The sequence below is a fragment of the Ustilaginoidea virens genome, chromosome 1 (genome assembly GCF_000687475.1).
Source record: "Ustilaginoidea virens chromosome 1, complete sequence".
NCBI classification, from domain to species: Eukaryota; Fungi; Ascomycota; class Sordariomycetes; order Hypocreales; family Clavicipitaceae; genus Ustilaginoidea; species Ustilaginoidea virens.
The window spans coordinates 6,570,629-6,587,258 of NC_057316.1; the positions used below are offsets into that span (position 1 = coordinate 6,570,629).

The 16,630-nt window shown below is 58.2% G+C and overlaps 5 protein-coding genes across 5 annotated transcripts; 3 read left to right on the top strand and 2 right to left on the bottom strand.

Moving 5' to 3' along the window:
• Positions 1-3,838: 3,838 nt before the first annotated feature.
• UV8b_01511 (uncharacterized protein) lies at positions 3,839-6,854 on the top strand (the record flags this gene model as incomplete). The annotated part of the gene is made up of 2 exons (XM_043139009.1): positions 3,839-4,744; positions 4,842-6,854. 2 exons carry the CDS (start codon positions 3,839-3,841, stop codon positions 6,852-6,854), a joined length of 2,919 nt encoding a protein of 972 aa, XP_042994943.1.
• Positions 6,855-10,044: 3,190 nt separating this feature from the next.
• UV8b_01512 (uncharacterized protein) lies at positions 10,045-11,562 on the top strand (the record flags this gene model as incomplete). Its single annotated transcript, XM_043139010.1, has 2 exons — positions 10,045-10,327; positions 10,427-11,562. The coding sequence occupies 2 exons, from the start codon at positions 10,045-10,047 to the stop codon at positions 11,560-11,562; spliced, it is 1,419 nt and encodes a 472-aa protein (XP_042994944.1).
• Positions 11,563-11,637: 75 nt separating this feature from the next.
• Positions 11,638-11,976, bottom strand: UV8b_01513 (uncharacterized protein; the record flags this gene model as incomplete). Its single annotated transcript, XM_043139011.1, has 2 exons — positions 11,638-11,769; positions 11,836-11,976. The coding sequence occupies 2 exons, from the start codon at positions 11,974-11,976 to the stop codon at positions 11,638-11,640; spliced, it is 273 nt and encodes a 90-aa protein (XP_042994945.1).
• Positions 11,977-12,181: 205 nt separating this feature from the next.
• Positions 12,182-13,701, bottom strand: UV8b_01514 (uncharacterized protein; the record flags this gene model as incomplete). The annotated part of the gene is made up of 2 exons (XM_043139012.1): positions 12,182-13,351; positions 13,474-13,701. The coding sequence occupies 2 exons, from the start codon at positions 13,699-13,701 to the stop codon at positions 12,182-12,184; spliced, it is 1,398 nt and encodes a 465-aa protein (XP_042994946.1).
• Positions 13,702-14,099: 398 nt separating this feature from the next.
• UV8b_01515 (uncharacterized protein) lies at positions 14,100-15,162 on the top strand (the record flags this gene model as incomplete). Its single annotated transcript, XM_043139013.1, has 2 exons — positions 14,100-14,324; positions 14,446-15,162. 2 exons carry the CDS (start codon positions 14,100-14,102, stop codon positions 15,160-15,162), a joined length of 942 nt encoding a protein of 313 aa, XP_042994947.1.
• Positions 15,163-16,630: the final 1,468 nt, after the last annotated feature.

Genomic DNA, 16,630 nt, shown 5'->3' on the forward strand with positions numbered 1-16,630 from the left:
CGGGGGGCCCTGGCGGTGACGGGGAGAGGTTGTCGGCGTTGAGGGGAGCGAGGATTACAAATAGCGTGTTTGACTTGGGAGAGAGAGGGAGGGAGGGAGAGCGGCTGGTTGGAGACGGCGAGTGGTGAGGGCATTTATACTTGTTGTTGCGTTGGTCTTTGAAGCACGAAGAGTCTATAGGAAAGAGGCTTTACGAACCGAGTCAGTGCCGATCGAGTCAGGGCTGCGTCGCTACAGGTAGGCCGTCTGGCGAGGGCGAAGAGAGCGTAAATAAGGTTTTGGCATCTTACGATATAGACATGTCTCTTCAGAGGATAAACGCGCAAATGTCGGTCAAGAGCATAGACAGGCAGCAATAGAATTTGGAGGGCATAGGAGCGGCCAGTTATAAAACTGGAAAAAAAAAACCATCTCTGGGGTTTTTATCGTACAAGGCAACTACTACGTGTAAAGGGATATAAAATAGGTGCATTATAGACATCATCGCAGTAAGTGGGTCGTGCGAAATGTCTATTGCAGCGTAGAAAAGGTAGGCTCTCCATTGCAGAGGCCAAGGGGGAGAGAGAGAGAGAGAGAGAGAGAAAATAGAAGACTCCTTTGTCCATGACTGGTCTGTAATCCTTGGTCATCTGTATATGAATTACATGCTGCAGCCTGTCCATCTTGCCATTATCCCTGGGTATCATAGGATCCGACCCGGTGGACGCCGAGTGGGCGCCAGGCTCAGGCACGCTGCGGCCACGGCGGTAGTCTCTGGGATAATAGTAAGGGCCGGCTACGCCTATTCGCGCTGGATCGGTAGCTTCGTCGGGTCATGTTTTGGTCGTCTTCCAAACGTTGTCATCTTTCGTGTCAACATGGCGCGTTTTTACCCGTTACATCCCAACAACCAACAACCCGCCACTCGCGCAAGGGCTCATCCATCCATCCATCCGGCGGGCACGTTGCGCCTGTCCTTGTGGAGCCGAAGGCCCGAGGCGGAAAGCGGAAGGGCCGGGACGAGCCTCGACGGTCCAGGCCTCGAGGGCTTCTGTTTCTTGTTTTCGCCACAGTACGAAGTACTCCGTACGCAGTGCAGCTCCGCTTTTGAAGCCACCGAAACCGTTGAAGCCCGTTTTCCGAAACCCAAAAGAAAAGTGGAGCGGCAAGCAAGAGTTCTTGGGTCTTACATACTGTACCTTGGGCCCAGAAAGGCCGGACAACAGACAACAGCCAGCTCGACGGCCGCACACGAGGGAAACACTCTTGTCTCGGTGGGAACCGAGACGGGCGCTACGGCGTGACGAGCAGCACAAGCAAATCGGGCCTGGGGTTCATGCCGTGATACCCAACCGCCTCCATGTGACAGCTCCGGAATCCTGAGCACTGCTGTGCGTGCATGGAGCCACGACGGCACAGCTCCGTCACCTTGCCTGGATGCCAAGGACAAAGCAGGTGGGTGATTTCCGCTTTCCGCGTCGCTCCATTCGCTGGTTTGTCCGTAGGGGGTTTCCGTCGGGAGGCGCAGGCCATTGATTATCTGAAACCGACCATGTACATACCATACCATGCCATGCCATGCCATGCCATACCCGAGTGCGGGAGTAGGCTGTTGGGCCCTGGCTGCGTCTGTGCCTAATCACGGGGGGAGCGGAAACGAAGCATCATTGATGGGGCCCGGGACTCGGTACGCGTGCCGTAACTCGGCAACGATGTGGGCGACCAGACTTTTGCTGGGCAGCGCTGGGCACAAAGGTTCCCGTGCTGGATTTGGCGTCGAGGCGGCTGGCGGACTCTGTCTGGTGTGGCGTGGTCAACCTGGTCAACCTGGTCAACCTCGTTCGTTTATGTAGGAGAGGGGGAAGGAGGGATGACGAGCACGGGGCTGGCTGATTGGGTCAACAATTGATGTTTTCTTTGTGTGCGACGAGCGTCCCTGGGGCTGATGCTGCTGATGCTGCGGCTGCTGCGGCTGCTGCGGCTGCTGCGGCTGCTGCGGCTGCTGCGAACCTCTGCCGGGGCACGAAATAGGAGTAGGGAGTAGGGCCGAGGTACTCCGTAGGGTTGGAAAGACCAGACGGTTGCATCAACTGTTTGGCGAGAACTGGTGGTGATGTGATGCATTCCATGTCAACGGCTGGTGCTTTCCCATTTGGAGCTTGTCAGTGAGCTATGCTATGTACCTATGTAGCTACATGTAGCTAGCTGGTGGGCGCAGTTGCTGCTGGGTGGATGCGGGCGGCCGGCTGTCTGGTGCTAGCGCTGGACGCTGGACGCTGGACGGAGTACGCTGTAGCGGCAAGGAGGTATGTAGGTACATACCTACCTGGTAGTTGACAGGTCAGACCAGCTGGTCGCAGCTCCCTGCCGGACTTTGCCGTGCACGGTGCCGCACACTGTGCAGGGCAAGCGTTTGCTCTCTCCCGTAGGCGTCAGTCGCCTGGCGCCTCGCAAGGCCATGCTGTGCCATTGAACCTTTTTGCCTGCATCTCCAATCCCATCGCACGGCATCATGCGCGCGCGCTCATGGCTCATGGCTCATGGCTCATGCATCCTCCTCGCTCATTTGTCACTGGGCTCCGACATGGAAATGCCACACAAACCACACAAACCACACAAACCACACAGACGGGTCGGGGTCGACCCATGGCAGTCCAACCGAAAGCCCAACCTCCGCTACCAGCTTTTTCACCACCTTTTTTTTTTTTACCTCCAGACCTTTACCACCTTGCATTGATGTCTCCTGACTCGGCAACGCATTGATTGCTTTATATTAATCTGCGCATCACTCACTCGATGTGATGCAACCGACATGGGAGCAGAAAGTCTTTGGGCAGAGGCCGTCCGTCAATCATGCATGCATAACTCCCGTAACATGTGTGGTAGCGTCAATTATCTATCAATCGACACGACGACAGCAGCCGACCAGACCAGCTCAAGGCCAGCACGCGGATTTTGCATTGCTGCTGATTGATTCATGTCCCGTGTCTCTGTCTCAAGTTCAGACGTCAACGTTACCGAATGCTCCGGGGTCTGTTCTTTCTGCCGAACCAGAAGTCGCCAGAGGGAAAGGCACCTCACGTGAAGGGAAAAGGAGACTTGCAGATTATTAGAGACTTGCAGACTGGAGACTTGCAGATTGGAGACTGGTGGATGGATGAGACGTGACGACGGCCAGACTTTTTCATCAAGACCCAAGAACCCCGGTTGGTCGACAAACCAAACTCCCCCCTCCCCTCCCCTCCCCCTTCCCCACCCCCGCCGGCGCCAGCAACCAGGGAGTCAGGGACCAGCCCCCCCTTATTACAACACGATTCCGTTCGACTCCTGTCGTCTCGTCTCCAACCACCCTCAACTTTTTCGCAATTGGCTCCGCCCGTCCTGGCTGCCTTTTTTTTATTTTCCCTTTTTTTTTTCTTTTTTTTTTTTTCTTTTCCCCCCAACATTCCATGCCTTGCACGCGGCTGCCTGTGGCTGCGTCTACTAACTACACCACTCCACGGATACACAACGCCCCTCAAAAACTCAATGGCCTGGGTCGAGGCAAGGCCACCCCCACTCCACTCCCAGCCACGTCAACTCGAAAGCTTATAACATACTCGGGCCAGGCTGATATACCTACCCAAGGTTAGGTAGGTAGGTGGGTAGGAAGGAAGGAAGGTAGGAAGACAAGGATCCAGACATCCAGATTCCAGGCTAGCGCAGAATTGGGAAACAGCACCGAGTACGGAGTACCGAGTATGCCGTGCCATATCGCGCTTGCTTAATAACCTCCTCACTTTCCCCATCCCCCCCCGACTGGGACATGGGGCACGCCGGCTGCTGTGATACTCTCGACGCTTTGTTCCCCAACATAGCCATGGCCGATCGGGGCGGCTCCGAGGCAGAGCCACATCCGGCTGTAGCAAAGTGGCATTCGGATGCCCTTGCTAACCATCTTGATCTTTCGACCCGAGACCACCTCCCCTTGGTTGCGGATCCTGACCAAGTCCTCGAGCCAAACCCAAGCGCAACTGCGAGACCAACCCTGAGGTCGTCCCACGATGGGGGCTCGCGAAGGGTCGTTACCGGGCTGCCTCGCTCCCAGACATTCGAGAGAAAGCTATCCGAGCAAAGGGAACATCTGGAGCCCGTTCCCCCCACCGCCGACGAGCGAAAAGCAGCATCTGCGGATGTGAGGAGCTTCGACTTGCGCAACGGCGCAGGGTATTCTGATCCGCGGTCGCATGCTTCCGGACTCGTTGGCTCCCATCTCGACCCTTATGCCTCCGAGTCCGCCTATCATTCAGCTAGCGAGCATGGCCATTATCAGCTTTCCAACCAGAGCCTGAAACCTGCGTTACTTGACTCGATAACCCGACGTTGGGACGACCCCCCAACTGATTCGTACTCCGTCTCTGATGCCGCATCCGTTACCGCCTCCCAGCACGAGGCCATGATTGCTGACGAGCTGGAGCGAAAGTGGATCCTGAATCTCAGCATGCACTTTCGCGACCGATCCAAGCGTGAAAAGTTCTTCGTCACGTACCGAGAAAAGGACCATCTTTGGAGACGCGTCACCATTTCTCTCGATTACCGGAATGCTCCACCCAACTCTCTCGAGTTCGAGCTGACACAAACCCGTTACCAGAGGGAAAAAAGTGCCAAGATATATGAAGCCATCAGGGAGAGTCTCTCCGACATTCAGTTTTACGACACAGTGACCAATCTGAAACTCCAGACGACTGATGGTCGACTTCACGTTCATGTAGTCGAAGACGGCAATGTAAGTCGACGTAACCTACATCACCTTTCGGGCCCCCGACGAGGGTTTTCCCTGGGACGGAACATTCGGGGGGCATGGTGCTGACGCGTTGAACAAGGAAATCATTCATTATCCCACGGCACATCAAGTTTGCCACTTGAATTGTAGACGAGTCCGTGAACGAGACCTCTTCTTCGATGCGCACATGTCTGGATTCGTGTACAAAGTACGGGTCCAAGGCCGAACCCTGATAAAAAAGGAGATACCCAGTCCGGACACTATCGAAGAGTTTTTGTACGAGGTGAATGCCCTGAGTAGCCTCCGCTACTCCAGACACGTCGTTCAGCTCTACGGGCTTGTGGTTGACGACAAGGAACAAGTCAGGGGGCTTTTGATCAGTTACGCGGAACAAGGAGCCCTGATTGACATTATATACGACAACTGCAAGGAGCGGAATGTTGGATTATCCTGGCAGAAACGACAACGATGGGCGAGGCAGATAGTCGAGGGGCTGGCCGACATTCACGAATCCGGCTTCGTTCAAGGGGACTTCACCCTGTCCAACATTGTGGTTGATGCTTCTGACGATGCAAAAATCATCGACATCAACCGACGAGGCTGCCCAGTGGGATGGGAGCCACCAGAAGCGTCGCCTCTTATCGAAGCGCATCATCGGATCACCATGTACATTGGAGTCAAGTCTGATCTCTACCAACTCGGAATGGTCCTGTGGGGATTGGCCATGTTGGAAGACGAACCCGAAACTCACGGGCGGCCGCTCATGCTGGGGCCGGAAATCAATGTTCCCGACTGGTATCGCCAAGTGACGGAGATTTGTCTTAGCGTCGATCCCAGAATGCGACTCCAAGCATCCGCGCTACTCGAAATGTTTCCGCCCGATACCGAAGAGCTTGCCGAGCCCGTGGTGGTTGACAACGATGCGCATTCGTCGGACGGGCACAGCATAGGCAGCCTACCCGCTAGCCGGCCGTACATGATCCGGACAGTGGAGCCGGCTGGTGGATGGCAGTACTCAAGCCAGCGGTACACGGCTCCGAGCCCAGACATGTACGAGCCGTACTATCATCCGCGCGGCCGCTCACCTCCAAGCCCGCTGCCGAGCCACTTTGGCGGGTGCGAGTCTCCCCACAAAGTATACAGCAGCACGTCCTGGGCCGCCAACAGAAGCGTCCGGCCGTCGTACAGCGACGTGGCAGAGGGCGACGCAAACCCTGACGGCAACGTGGCCGAAACCGTCTTACGCCCCGAGACGCCTCTGTCCCTGGGCAAGCACGACATAGACTCGGCGGCTTATATTCCCGCCGATGTCAAGCTGGAAGACATCAGCCCCAAACGGATGACAGCCTCTGCAGCGGACAAGAAGAGGTCCTTGGGAGACGGCCTGCAGATGTTGTCCACGCCCAGATTATCTCGAAAGGACACGGTTGTTTACGCACCCGTGCGGATAGGCAGTGCAGAGAAGGAGGCCGTGACCCACGAGGCCGGAGTCTTGACGGCATTCTCGGCCAAGGACGTCGCTATTCACGGCACGGACGGCTCACAGGCTTCGGATTTGCAAGAGCTGAGGACCAGCGATAGCGACTTTGACGGGGGTGTGTCTCTTGAAAGTGAAGTCGATCAGATGAGCAAGGATGCGGCGGACCATCCAGCACTAATTGCGCATCCGACAAGGGATGAAGGGCTAAGCAGGAAAGAGAACTTGCTTGCGGCAGTTGCGCAAGGCAAAGGCACGAGCGTGGTCGTCGACTCTGAACAAAGCATCGAGGAGGAGGAGACGCATCAGAGCAACTCATTACCAGCCAGCGCTACCATGCGTCGTCGAGGCTACGATTCCGCCGCCAGTGGCAACCCGGACACGAAAAACGGCGGCCTGCCGTACATGCGCCAACAATCGCTCCCATTGTCCCTGGCGGGAATTGGCTCCGGGGTAAATTTCGAGCACGACGCAAAGGCGCACGGCGAGAGCATAGCTGATGATGACTTGCAAAGCGCACTGGAGCGACCAGCGACAGTACAAGCGTTTACGGGCACGACAGTTTCGCAAAAGTTGAGAATGAAAATGAGAAACATGGATCACGAATACAGCAATTTCCGTTCATCACAGGGATAACGTGTACGAGAGAATACTGGTTTTTTTCGACATTGGTATGGTTTTGGATGTCAAGCGGGCGACTGGCGTTTGCTGACGGACAGGGATGGGAACATTTGCTGTGTGGCAAATGTTGGAAGGATCTTGTTCGTGAAGGGGTCTGTTTAAGGAAGGAAAGCGGGCGGGAATTTCTCGACTTTTGAGTGTTGAATCTTTTTTTTTTTTTTTCTTGGATATAGGTTTTTTTTTTTCTTTTTCTTTTTTCTTTTTCTTTGCCAAAATCCAGAGGAGTCAGTGGGTTGGTCCGTAGACTACGGACGCATGAGCATAGTTGAGCGATGAAGCCAGCGTGCATCAATTAGCCCGTGGACACGACACGTTGAGCATGTGCCTGACTTGCACTTGGGTGACGATGCGTAGAAGTGCCACGTCTGAACTCGTCGAACCAAGCTGAGTGAGTGTCTGGGGATCAAGAGACGGAGGACGGAGCAAGTTGTTGCGAGGTGCTCCGGTCCAAGGCCCGCCCGTTTGACGCTTTGCAACCGATTGGCTAGGACCAGACGGGAACTACGGAGTACAGGAAGCCAACAGCGTGGTATGGTGGTGGTGGTGGCTGGCAAACACCTAGTTGGGCACACGTGACCAGCGGGGCCCTCCGCGTTTCACAAGCGTTTTGTTTTGTTGGGATCATGCACGTTGCCCGCCCACGGGCCATGATATCATCGCAGGCCACTGGCTTCTCCAGACGGCTCGCACCTCGCAGAGCTGCAACCTGCCCCACAGCAACAAGGCAAGGCAAAGGACAGCCCGTGTCAACCCGCCGACACTGGTCGTCGCACGCAACCCAAGCCGCTTTCCGCATCACTCATCAGAGCGACATTACATGATTCTGCTGTTGGGCGGAGACGGGGGGGCTTTTGCATTATCCAGCTCGGGGATAGCCTTTGGGGCCGGGGCCATTGGGGGGGAAGGAGAAGGGGGTCCGGGGGCTGGGGCGTGTGGTTGTGGCTGTGGCGTCTTGGGCGAGCGAGCGCGCAGCGGGCGTTGTTGAGCTGTCGGGGCGACGACGTTGAACTTACGGACTATTGTTGGCAGCTTCCAGATTCTGCCTGCGGTCACGTGACGGCACGGCCGGAGCTTGGGCGAGCGGCAGGGCAGGGCAGGGTAGGTTTTGCGCTTTTTCGCATGCTGCAATGCACGCACGCTCATGGCAGAAAGAGTAGGGCGCGGCCAGACGCAATGTCCTCGATGCAAAAGGTAAAGAGGAGGTAGGCATGGCATGGCATGGCGTCTCGGTGCGTGGGTGAGTGAGTGAGTTACTTGCGGGGGAATTGAGGTCCTCGGTGGGACTGTAGCGGGTTGCGGATGCTGCAAGGTGCTGCAGGTACTCCCAGCGTCCTTCTGTCCATGTCCCGTTGGGGTCTGGTTCTTGGTTCTTCTGGAAAAGCCCAGCCCCAATGTTTCTTGACACGTTGGATCAGACGCTCGATGCTCGATGCTCGATGCTCTCAACTTCCCTTGCTGGGAACGCAATCCGCTCGCTGCAAGTGAGCATGACCATGTGAATGTTGCGACAACGGCCCCATTCGCTTTCGCCCTGGTCTCGTCTCGTCTGTAGGAGTGAGTACTCCGTAGCTAGACATTGATAGTTTTCGACCATGAGCCCGGGGCCTCTTGTGTTTCACGAAACGCTGCGGACCCCCTGGTCGCCCAACCCATTTCTTCGCAGATGCAGACCCACGCGCCACCCCGGCCTGGCCACGCTCGCTCCAGCGGGCCAGCCTTTGCCGCTTGCGTCCATTGCTTTGCGGCCCCGCCAGCTTTGCCAGACCGGGACACTGGGGGGGGAAGAGGGGGAGTTTGTTGGGGAAAAGGGTTGGGTCAACCAACATTAGTCATTAGTAGGTACGTGCCGTTTAAGACTGACTACATGTGGCCTGTGCTTAAAGTGGCGGGCACGAGTTTTGACCACCCCCCCTTTCCAAACACACACACCCCCCGAAACTCCACGGGCAACGCGAGCCGCGTGTGAGAAACTGATGGTGTGGGATAGCATCATCCGGGTTCAATGCGCCTTTTGTCCCGTGCGAACTCGCGTCACGGGTGGGGGGGGGAACAATTAGGTTGCAGGTTGTCCAGCGTGGACAAGGTCTGTCAGGGCAAGTACCAGACGTGCTCGGTACCAGCGCGACGACGAATAGAGGCAGGTATGTGATGTGATGGATGTGATCAGATGTGATCCGTGAGGAACGGGGTGCTCCGTAGTCTTGTCCAGCTGGTTCTTTCGTCGTGAGTGACTGGACCCTCCCTCGGCTGTTGACAGCTGATGCCTGCGCTGGTCCTGCTACTCACGTCCGCTGCGGCAGCTACATCAGACCAGACATCTTCACATGTACCTGCAACGTCGAGTCGCCGATACGGGGCGGCCGACCAGCAGATCTAGGTACTAGGTAGGTACATAGGTACCCGTTGACAGGCCTCGACCTTTGCACCTCTGGGGAACAAATCCAACTTCGTCGGACCCGGACAACCGCCCGCCAGCGTAAACTGCTCGGACCATCTTCTCCACGTCTCACGGCCCCCCGAGGCCTGAACTGCGTCCTGAGTCCTGCCACCGAGGTTTGAACTTTGGCAGAACTTGGCGCAGCTTTGTTCCAGGCACACCCGCGACTTCAATGTTACAGGTACGTACTCTGCCTGGCGTCTGCCTGGTCTGCCTGGTCTGCCTGGTCTGTCTGGTCCGATTGATACAACCAGCTGGAGCTTTCTCACCTGGGCCCCGCCTCCGCCCCAACCGTCAACTCGTCCCTGGGAGCTTTCTGCACGCCACCTGTGTACATCCCAAGTTTTGCTCACCGCACACCCTCCTTTTTTCGCTACTCCGTACACCCTCGTCGAATCCCCAATATCTTAATTCTCTTCTTGACCCTGGGTTTCCTTTCTTAATTCGCCTTTGACCCCTTCTTCCCTCCTACACTCTAACTCCCTTTTTTTTTTTTTTTTTGCCAGCATCTTCCGACCTTTTCCATCTCCAACTCCTTGGCCTCCCTGACCAGCTCCTATTTGTGCTGTTCCTTTGCAAGAAAGTCGGGGGGGGTTTTTTTTGTTGAGTCTGTATAGACTCGAACGCTCTTCATCAGCAGTACGGGGACGGGACGGCAAAAATCGAGCATTGTCTCGCTTTTTTTTCTTCTTCTTTCCTCGCTTCATCATGTCGTCGTCATCTTCGGATGTCAAGGCCGCCGCCTTTCCGGATGGCACCACTGATTACGTGCCCTTGCGGTCCCAGAAGACGGATTTGAACAAGGTGCACATTTCTGAAACACCCATGACTTGGTCCAACTGGCACAAGCATGTCAACTGGCTCAACACGACCTTTATCATTCTCGTGCCTCTGGCCGGCTTCATCTCCGCCTACTGGGTGCCTCTTCAGCTCAACACTGCCATCTTTGCCGTCATTTATTACTTCAACACCGGTCTTGGCATTACTGCTGGTACGTCGAGCGTTTCTTCTTGGGCAAGAGTCTTTCTTTTTGTGCTCCAGCGACGAAGCCGTCCAAGACGGGGAATTTGACTGACAGGTTTCCCAATAGGCTACCACCGTCTCTGGTCCCACACCTCGTACAGAGCAACCCTGCCCCTCAAGATCTATCTCGCCGCAGTTGGTGCTGGTGCCGTCGAAGGTTCTATCCGCTGGTGGTCTCGCGGCCACAGAGCTCACCACAGATACACCGATACCGAAAAGGACCCCTACTCCGTCCGCAAGGGTCTCCTCTACTCGCACTTGGGATGGATGGTTTTCAAGCAAAATCCCAAGCGCGCCGGTCGCACCGACATCACTGACCTCAACGAAGACCCCGTCGTCGTCTGGCAGCACCAGCATTACCTCAAGACCGTCATCTTCATGGCTCTTGTGCTGCCCACCGTCTTCTGCGGCCTCCTTTTCAACGACTGGGTCGGTGGTTTCGTATACGCCGGCATTCTGCGCATCTGCTTCATCCAGCAGGCCACCTTCTGCGTCAACTCTCTGGCCCACTGGCTCGGCGACCAACCCTTTGATGACCGCAACTCTCCTCGCGACCACATCATCACGGCTCTCGTCACTCTCGGAGAGGGCTACCACAACTTCCACCACGAGTTCCCCTCGGACTACCGCAACGCTATCGAGTGGTGGCAGTACGACCCGACCAAGTGGGCCATCAACGCCTGGAAGATGCTTGGTCTGGCTTATGACCTCAAGCAGTTCCGAGCCAACGAAATCGAAAAGGGCCGTGTCCAGCAGCTGCAAAAGAAGCTCGACCAGAAGCGTGCCACCCTTGACTGGGGCACTCCTCTCGAGCAGCTCCCCGTCATCAGCTGGGACGACTTTGTCAGCGAATCCAAGAACGGCAAGGCCCTCGTCGCCATTGCCGGTGTTATCCACGACGTCACCAACTTCATCAAGGACCACCCTGGTGGCAAGGCCCTCATCTCCTCGGCGATTGGCAAAGACGGGACATCTGTTTTCAACGGGGGTGTTTACAACCACTCCAACGCCGCCCACAACCTCTTGTCCACCATGCGCGTTGGCGTCCTCCGCGGCGGCTGCGAGGTTGAGATTTGGAAGCGCGCTCAATTTGAGAACAAGGACATTACTTATATGAACGACTCTGCAGGCCAGCGCATTGTCCGCGCTGGTTCTCAGGTGACCAAGGTCTCTCAGCCAGTGGCCAGCGCCGACGCTGCCTAAACCAGCCGAGGAGACAGTTCTGCAAAGACCCGAGGCTAAACAAGGGCCTGGGTTTTTTTTCTTTCTTTTCATTTTTTAATGTTCTCTTTTTTTTATGTTTGCATGACGTGTTTTTGTTTGAAACTCGAGCCTGGTATGGTAGGGTAATACGCCGGACGGCTGAGGGGATGAATCAAAGATCAAGCATCCATCCAGCACAGCAAAACTCTTTTTTAGTTCATGAAAGCGGCGTTTCAATGGGCGGGGTTAAAGTTCATTCGTTTTTTATTCGACTTCAAGGACCACGATAGTTCCGTACCGTTGCAGCACGGAAGAAAATAGAGAGAGAGCAATCCGCCAAGTGGACAAGGACAGATGATGTATAGATATCCTGTGGCGACAAAATGTGAGCTTGATGCTCTGCGATTGCTGCATAACGAGACCCAGATTCATACATATATATATATACGTATACGTTTGTCAAGGGTCAGTACGTGATTGCCTCTGGCGGCCCTGTTCATTTCTCTCGTGATGGTAGATGATGAAAAGTGTGTCCACGTAAGCCGGGTTCACCTCAGCTTGGAGCATTTGACAATGGTAAGCCAGACGGGTGGGGGGGGGGGGGGGGGGACATTTGCCGTCAAGGAGCCACCATGCGAGTCTTGACCATGACCAATTCCGAGCTCTTGGCCCAGACGCCATCGGGCGTCTGCCTGTAGAACACAAGCTTGCCGTCATCGCCGGTGCTGCCGAGGATCTGGCCGTCATCGTCAAAGCCGATTCTCCAGACGGGCGTGCGGTGGCTATCCAGGCGCGATATCTCTCGATGCGTGTGGTGCACCTGTCCTTGCTGGCCGGACCACTGCCTGTGGCTCAAGCTTCCCGACTTGGCAAGGCTGGCGCTCAGGGTGGAAGGAAGGGTCTTTTTGCTCTCGGCAGCGGCAGCGGCAGCGGCAGCGGCGTCGTCCTTGGCGGAAGACGAGGAAGAAGAAGCGTGGTGGAGCTGGAGCTGGCGCTGCAGCTGGCTCGGGTCCTGGGCATCACCACCACCGCCGCCGCCACCACCGCCGCCACCACCACCTTGCTGTTCCCGGTGCTTGGGCCTGAGAAGGCGGCTGGAAGACCACGAGGGGTGGGCGTCGTTGTCGGGGAGAGGCGTGTCGAGCCTGAAGACGCGGGCGTAGCCGTCCTGGCAGGCCGTGGCGATCATGTCGTAGCCGCGGATGTTGCCCGGGGCCCAGGCGACGTCGCGCACGAGGCCGCGGTGGCCGGCGATGTCGGCGGCCAGGTAGAACTCCTTCTGGGCCTGGGCGACGCCCAGCGACGCGGTGGCGGTGTCGCGCGAGCGGTAGACCTTGACGGCGTCCATGCCGACGACGACGAGGCCGAGCGAGTCGACGGGCACGCCGGCGCGCAGGGCGTTGTAGCACGGCTCCGGGTTGGGGTCGAAGCGCACCTTGAAGGAGACCTCCTCGCCGCGGCTGGGCTTGGCGCACACGGCGAACTCGTCGACGCACGTGTACTCGGACAGGTTCTCGGGCTGGTCGTTTTCGTAGACGGTGAGGCGGCCGTCGGTGGCCAGCAGGGCCAGGTAGGTGTGGCGCGAGTCCTCGTTGTGCTTCATGGAGAAGGAGCGGTAGGGCGCGCGGGTGGAGCGCGTGTCGAAGGCCGGGCGGCCGCCGACGGAGCGTCCCGAGCAGAAGCGGCGGCCGGGCGCGGCGGCCGGGTCCTCGGCCCAGAGGCGGAACCAGCCCTCGCGGCCGAGGGAGGCGACGAGGTTGGGGTACACGGTTGCCGGGAGCCACTGGAGCTGAAGGGGGGGCCCGCCGTGCGTGCGTGCGTGCGTGCGCGCGTGCGTGCGTTTTAGCGAGATGCGCGGGCGGGCGGACGCAAGGGGGGGGGGGGGGGGGGTGGACGGGAAATTTAACTCACCTCCAAGACTTCGCCGCCGTGAGCGGTCCAGGTGTCGCAGAGGCGCCAGGTGCCGTCTTTGTGGCGGTTGAAGACGCGGATCTTGCCGTCGACGGACCCCGTGGCGCAGCGGTCGCCGTAGGTGTTGAAGGCGATGGCTTGGACGAGGTCTTTGTGGCCGTGCTGGAGGTTGAGGTCGAAGGAGAGCTTCTCGGAGAGGGGGGAGGCTGGGCCGGAGGCGGCCGCCATTTGCGCAGGGCTTCGGGTTGCGGGAGATGGAAAGATGGTCGGGGGGGGATGTGTCTGGGAGTTTGGGAGCTGTTGGGGGATTCGCGAGCTGACGCGGCGGAAGTCGGGACGGGGGTGGTCGAGGTGAGGGTGCGAGGTGCAGGTTGGTGATGGCGCTGCAGCGGCCCTGCCCTGTGGTTGGCTGGCTGACGTCAGACAAGTCAACCAGACGGATGACTGGACCCAGGCAACCCCGGATAATCCAGATAATCCAGATAATCCAGACAACGCAGCCATCGCAGCCATCGCAGCCATCGCAGCCAACCCAGACAACCCAGACAGCCCAGATAAACCTCGCCGCAGTCACGCAGTCACGCAGTCACGCAGTCACGCAGTCGCGCAGTCGCGCACCAGCCGCCATGGCCCATCTCACCAACCCCCTCGCCACCCCGTCCCAGCTGTCCGGCAAGTTCTCCCTGTCGTCCCTGCCGCAGGACCTCTGGGAGTCCGTCTTCATCGCCACGCAGTGCCTCACCCAGGCCGCCGGCCAGCTTCTCGACCTGCCCCAGTCCGTGACGGCGCAGGCCAACGTCCTCCTGGCCAGGTACTGGCTGGTCGACTCGCCCATGGCCCACGAATTCAGCGTGCGTTTGCCCCTCCCTCTCTGTCGTCTTGCCCCTGCCTGTCTGTACGCGGCCGGCTCACCCGTTGGTTTTTACCCCCCCCCCCCCCCCCCCCCCCCCCCCCCTCTTCTTTTCTGTGCAGGACGTGTCCGCTGCGGCAGTCTACCTCGTCGCCAAGCTCGGCCCGCTGCCTCGCTCGCCGCGCGACGTCTCCAACGTCTACTCGTACCTCGTCTCCAGCCGCTCCGTCCTCTTCAGGCCGGGCCACGCGCCGCCCGCCTGCGGCCCCCGGCCGCACTTGGTCTCCGAGCCCGACTACCTCGCCTTCCAGACCCGGCTGCTGGCGCTCGAGGCGCGCATCCTCTGCTGCCTCGGCTTCAACGCGCACGTGGCGCTCCCCCACGCCCTCGCCGTCACCTACCTCCAGACGCTCGACTTCCTCTCCCAGCCGAGGGCGGCCGTGTCCCGCAGGGCGGTGCAGTACCTCAACGCGGCCCTCTTGTCCCCGCAGCTGCTGTACCTGACGCACCAGCCCAACCTGCTCGCCACGGCGGCCGTCTACAACGCCGCGAGGGACCTCGGCGCCAAGATGCCCGAGTGCGAGTGGTACGAGGTCTTTGACGGGGACCGCGAGGAGCTGGGCTTCCTGGTTGTCGGCATGCGGAGCTTGGAGGGCCTGATGCGGCGGCGCAAGGAGGACGCGCCGCACCTGTTTGACGGCATGCCCACGAGGAGTTTTGTCGAGGAGGAGATGAGCAAGAGAGGCTTGCGGGTGGGGGAGAATGGGGGTGCAAAGGGGAGCCAGGAGGATGCCGTCATGAGAAGCATGGACCATCGATCGCTGGGCGCGGACAAGTAAAGGGGCCCATCCCGGCGGCTTGCGTGCGCCCGCTTCGTCTTCTCTTGCCCCCCTTTTGGTTTGGGCTTTTTTCTTTATTTTTTTTTTTGGTTTACTAGCATGCGGCTGCATCATGGCTATTTGGGCAATTATCTGCCCGACCCGGGTCTAACATCCTTCAAACTCAGAATCCTCCCCCCCTCTCTCCCCGGAGGCAGTTTCATTGAATCGGATGTTGCCGGAATCGCTTGGTTTTCCCTTGCACACCAACCACTACACCCTACTTGCTGTTCGGCCGAGACGGGGTGGCGACAGGGATCGACGTCGTCGCACGTCGTCGCACGTCGTCTTGGTGCGGTTTGCGTAGCAGGCCACCTCGAGCTGGGCAAGGCAAGTTTGACGTCAACCCGCACAGTCGCCCCCGGGTTGCCAGGCAAAGCTTCACTAGATCCGAGGCAGCAGGCTGGGACGGGAGGCCATCACCTATCCCAGAGGACGAGCCAGGCAGAAGTTAGTTTCAGCATAATCCAGCGCGATTTTGCATCACGATGCTCTTGGTCCGCTGCATGCACGGCTGCCCTCCTCTGCTCCTGCACAGTCGGGCTGTAGTCCTGGATTTCCATCCTACACGTCATCTGCATGACATTGTTCCACCACGCCCGGGTTGCCGAGCAGCACCTTGGAGCAAGTTACTCGACGTCAGCGTATCCGAGCACGCCGGCGAGGTGTAATGTAACCAAGACCAGCAGGGGGGGGGGGGGGACAAAAGGGCGGCGGGAAAGCATCAACGGCCAGGGACACCTTCCCACCATTTGGTGGTCGCAACTGGTGGTCGCAGTCGGCAAGACGTATCTCTGTCGTGTTGGTTTGGCCGGGACAAGTATCGGACAATGCGTCGGCGCGAATCACGCCCTGGTGAAGCCAGGTGCCGGGTAGGTAGCGTGGCGTCGGGGAGTCGGTGGGAATCTGGACGGGGGCGAAGAAATCGCAGCGGGAGGCGCCAGAAGCCCTTTGTGAGGATGAGATTCGCGAGATATTCGTGAGATAGTCCTGTGATTAGTGAGGAATCGTGAGATATTCGCGACTTGTGCTGGATTCTCCACTTGCTCCACATGCAGGAAGCGAAACCTCCGAGAGCCCCCGTGTCATGACCCCTCCAGGTCTCAGGTACGGTGACGTAACAAGGCCGGCGCGAGTCACGCCAGGGGTCAACTGGTTCTCGTGCGTCCGGGGAGGGCCAGGGCTGTCTGTTTCAGACCCCGACTTTCTGACTGGCGGCAGAATGGACCCGCCTGCATTCGTACTCGGGCCTGTTGCAGTGCAGGCTGCAGGCTGCAGGCTGCGGGCTGCAGTTTCTCAAGTCCTCAAGTCCTCAGTCCTCAGTCCTCAGTCCTCAGCCCTCGGCCCAGCCCTCTCTCTGCCTCCAGTCCTCGCTGCAAATCGTCCAGTTTTGCTCATCCATCAGACCGCTACCCGCCATCACTTGCTT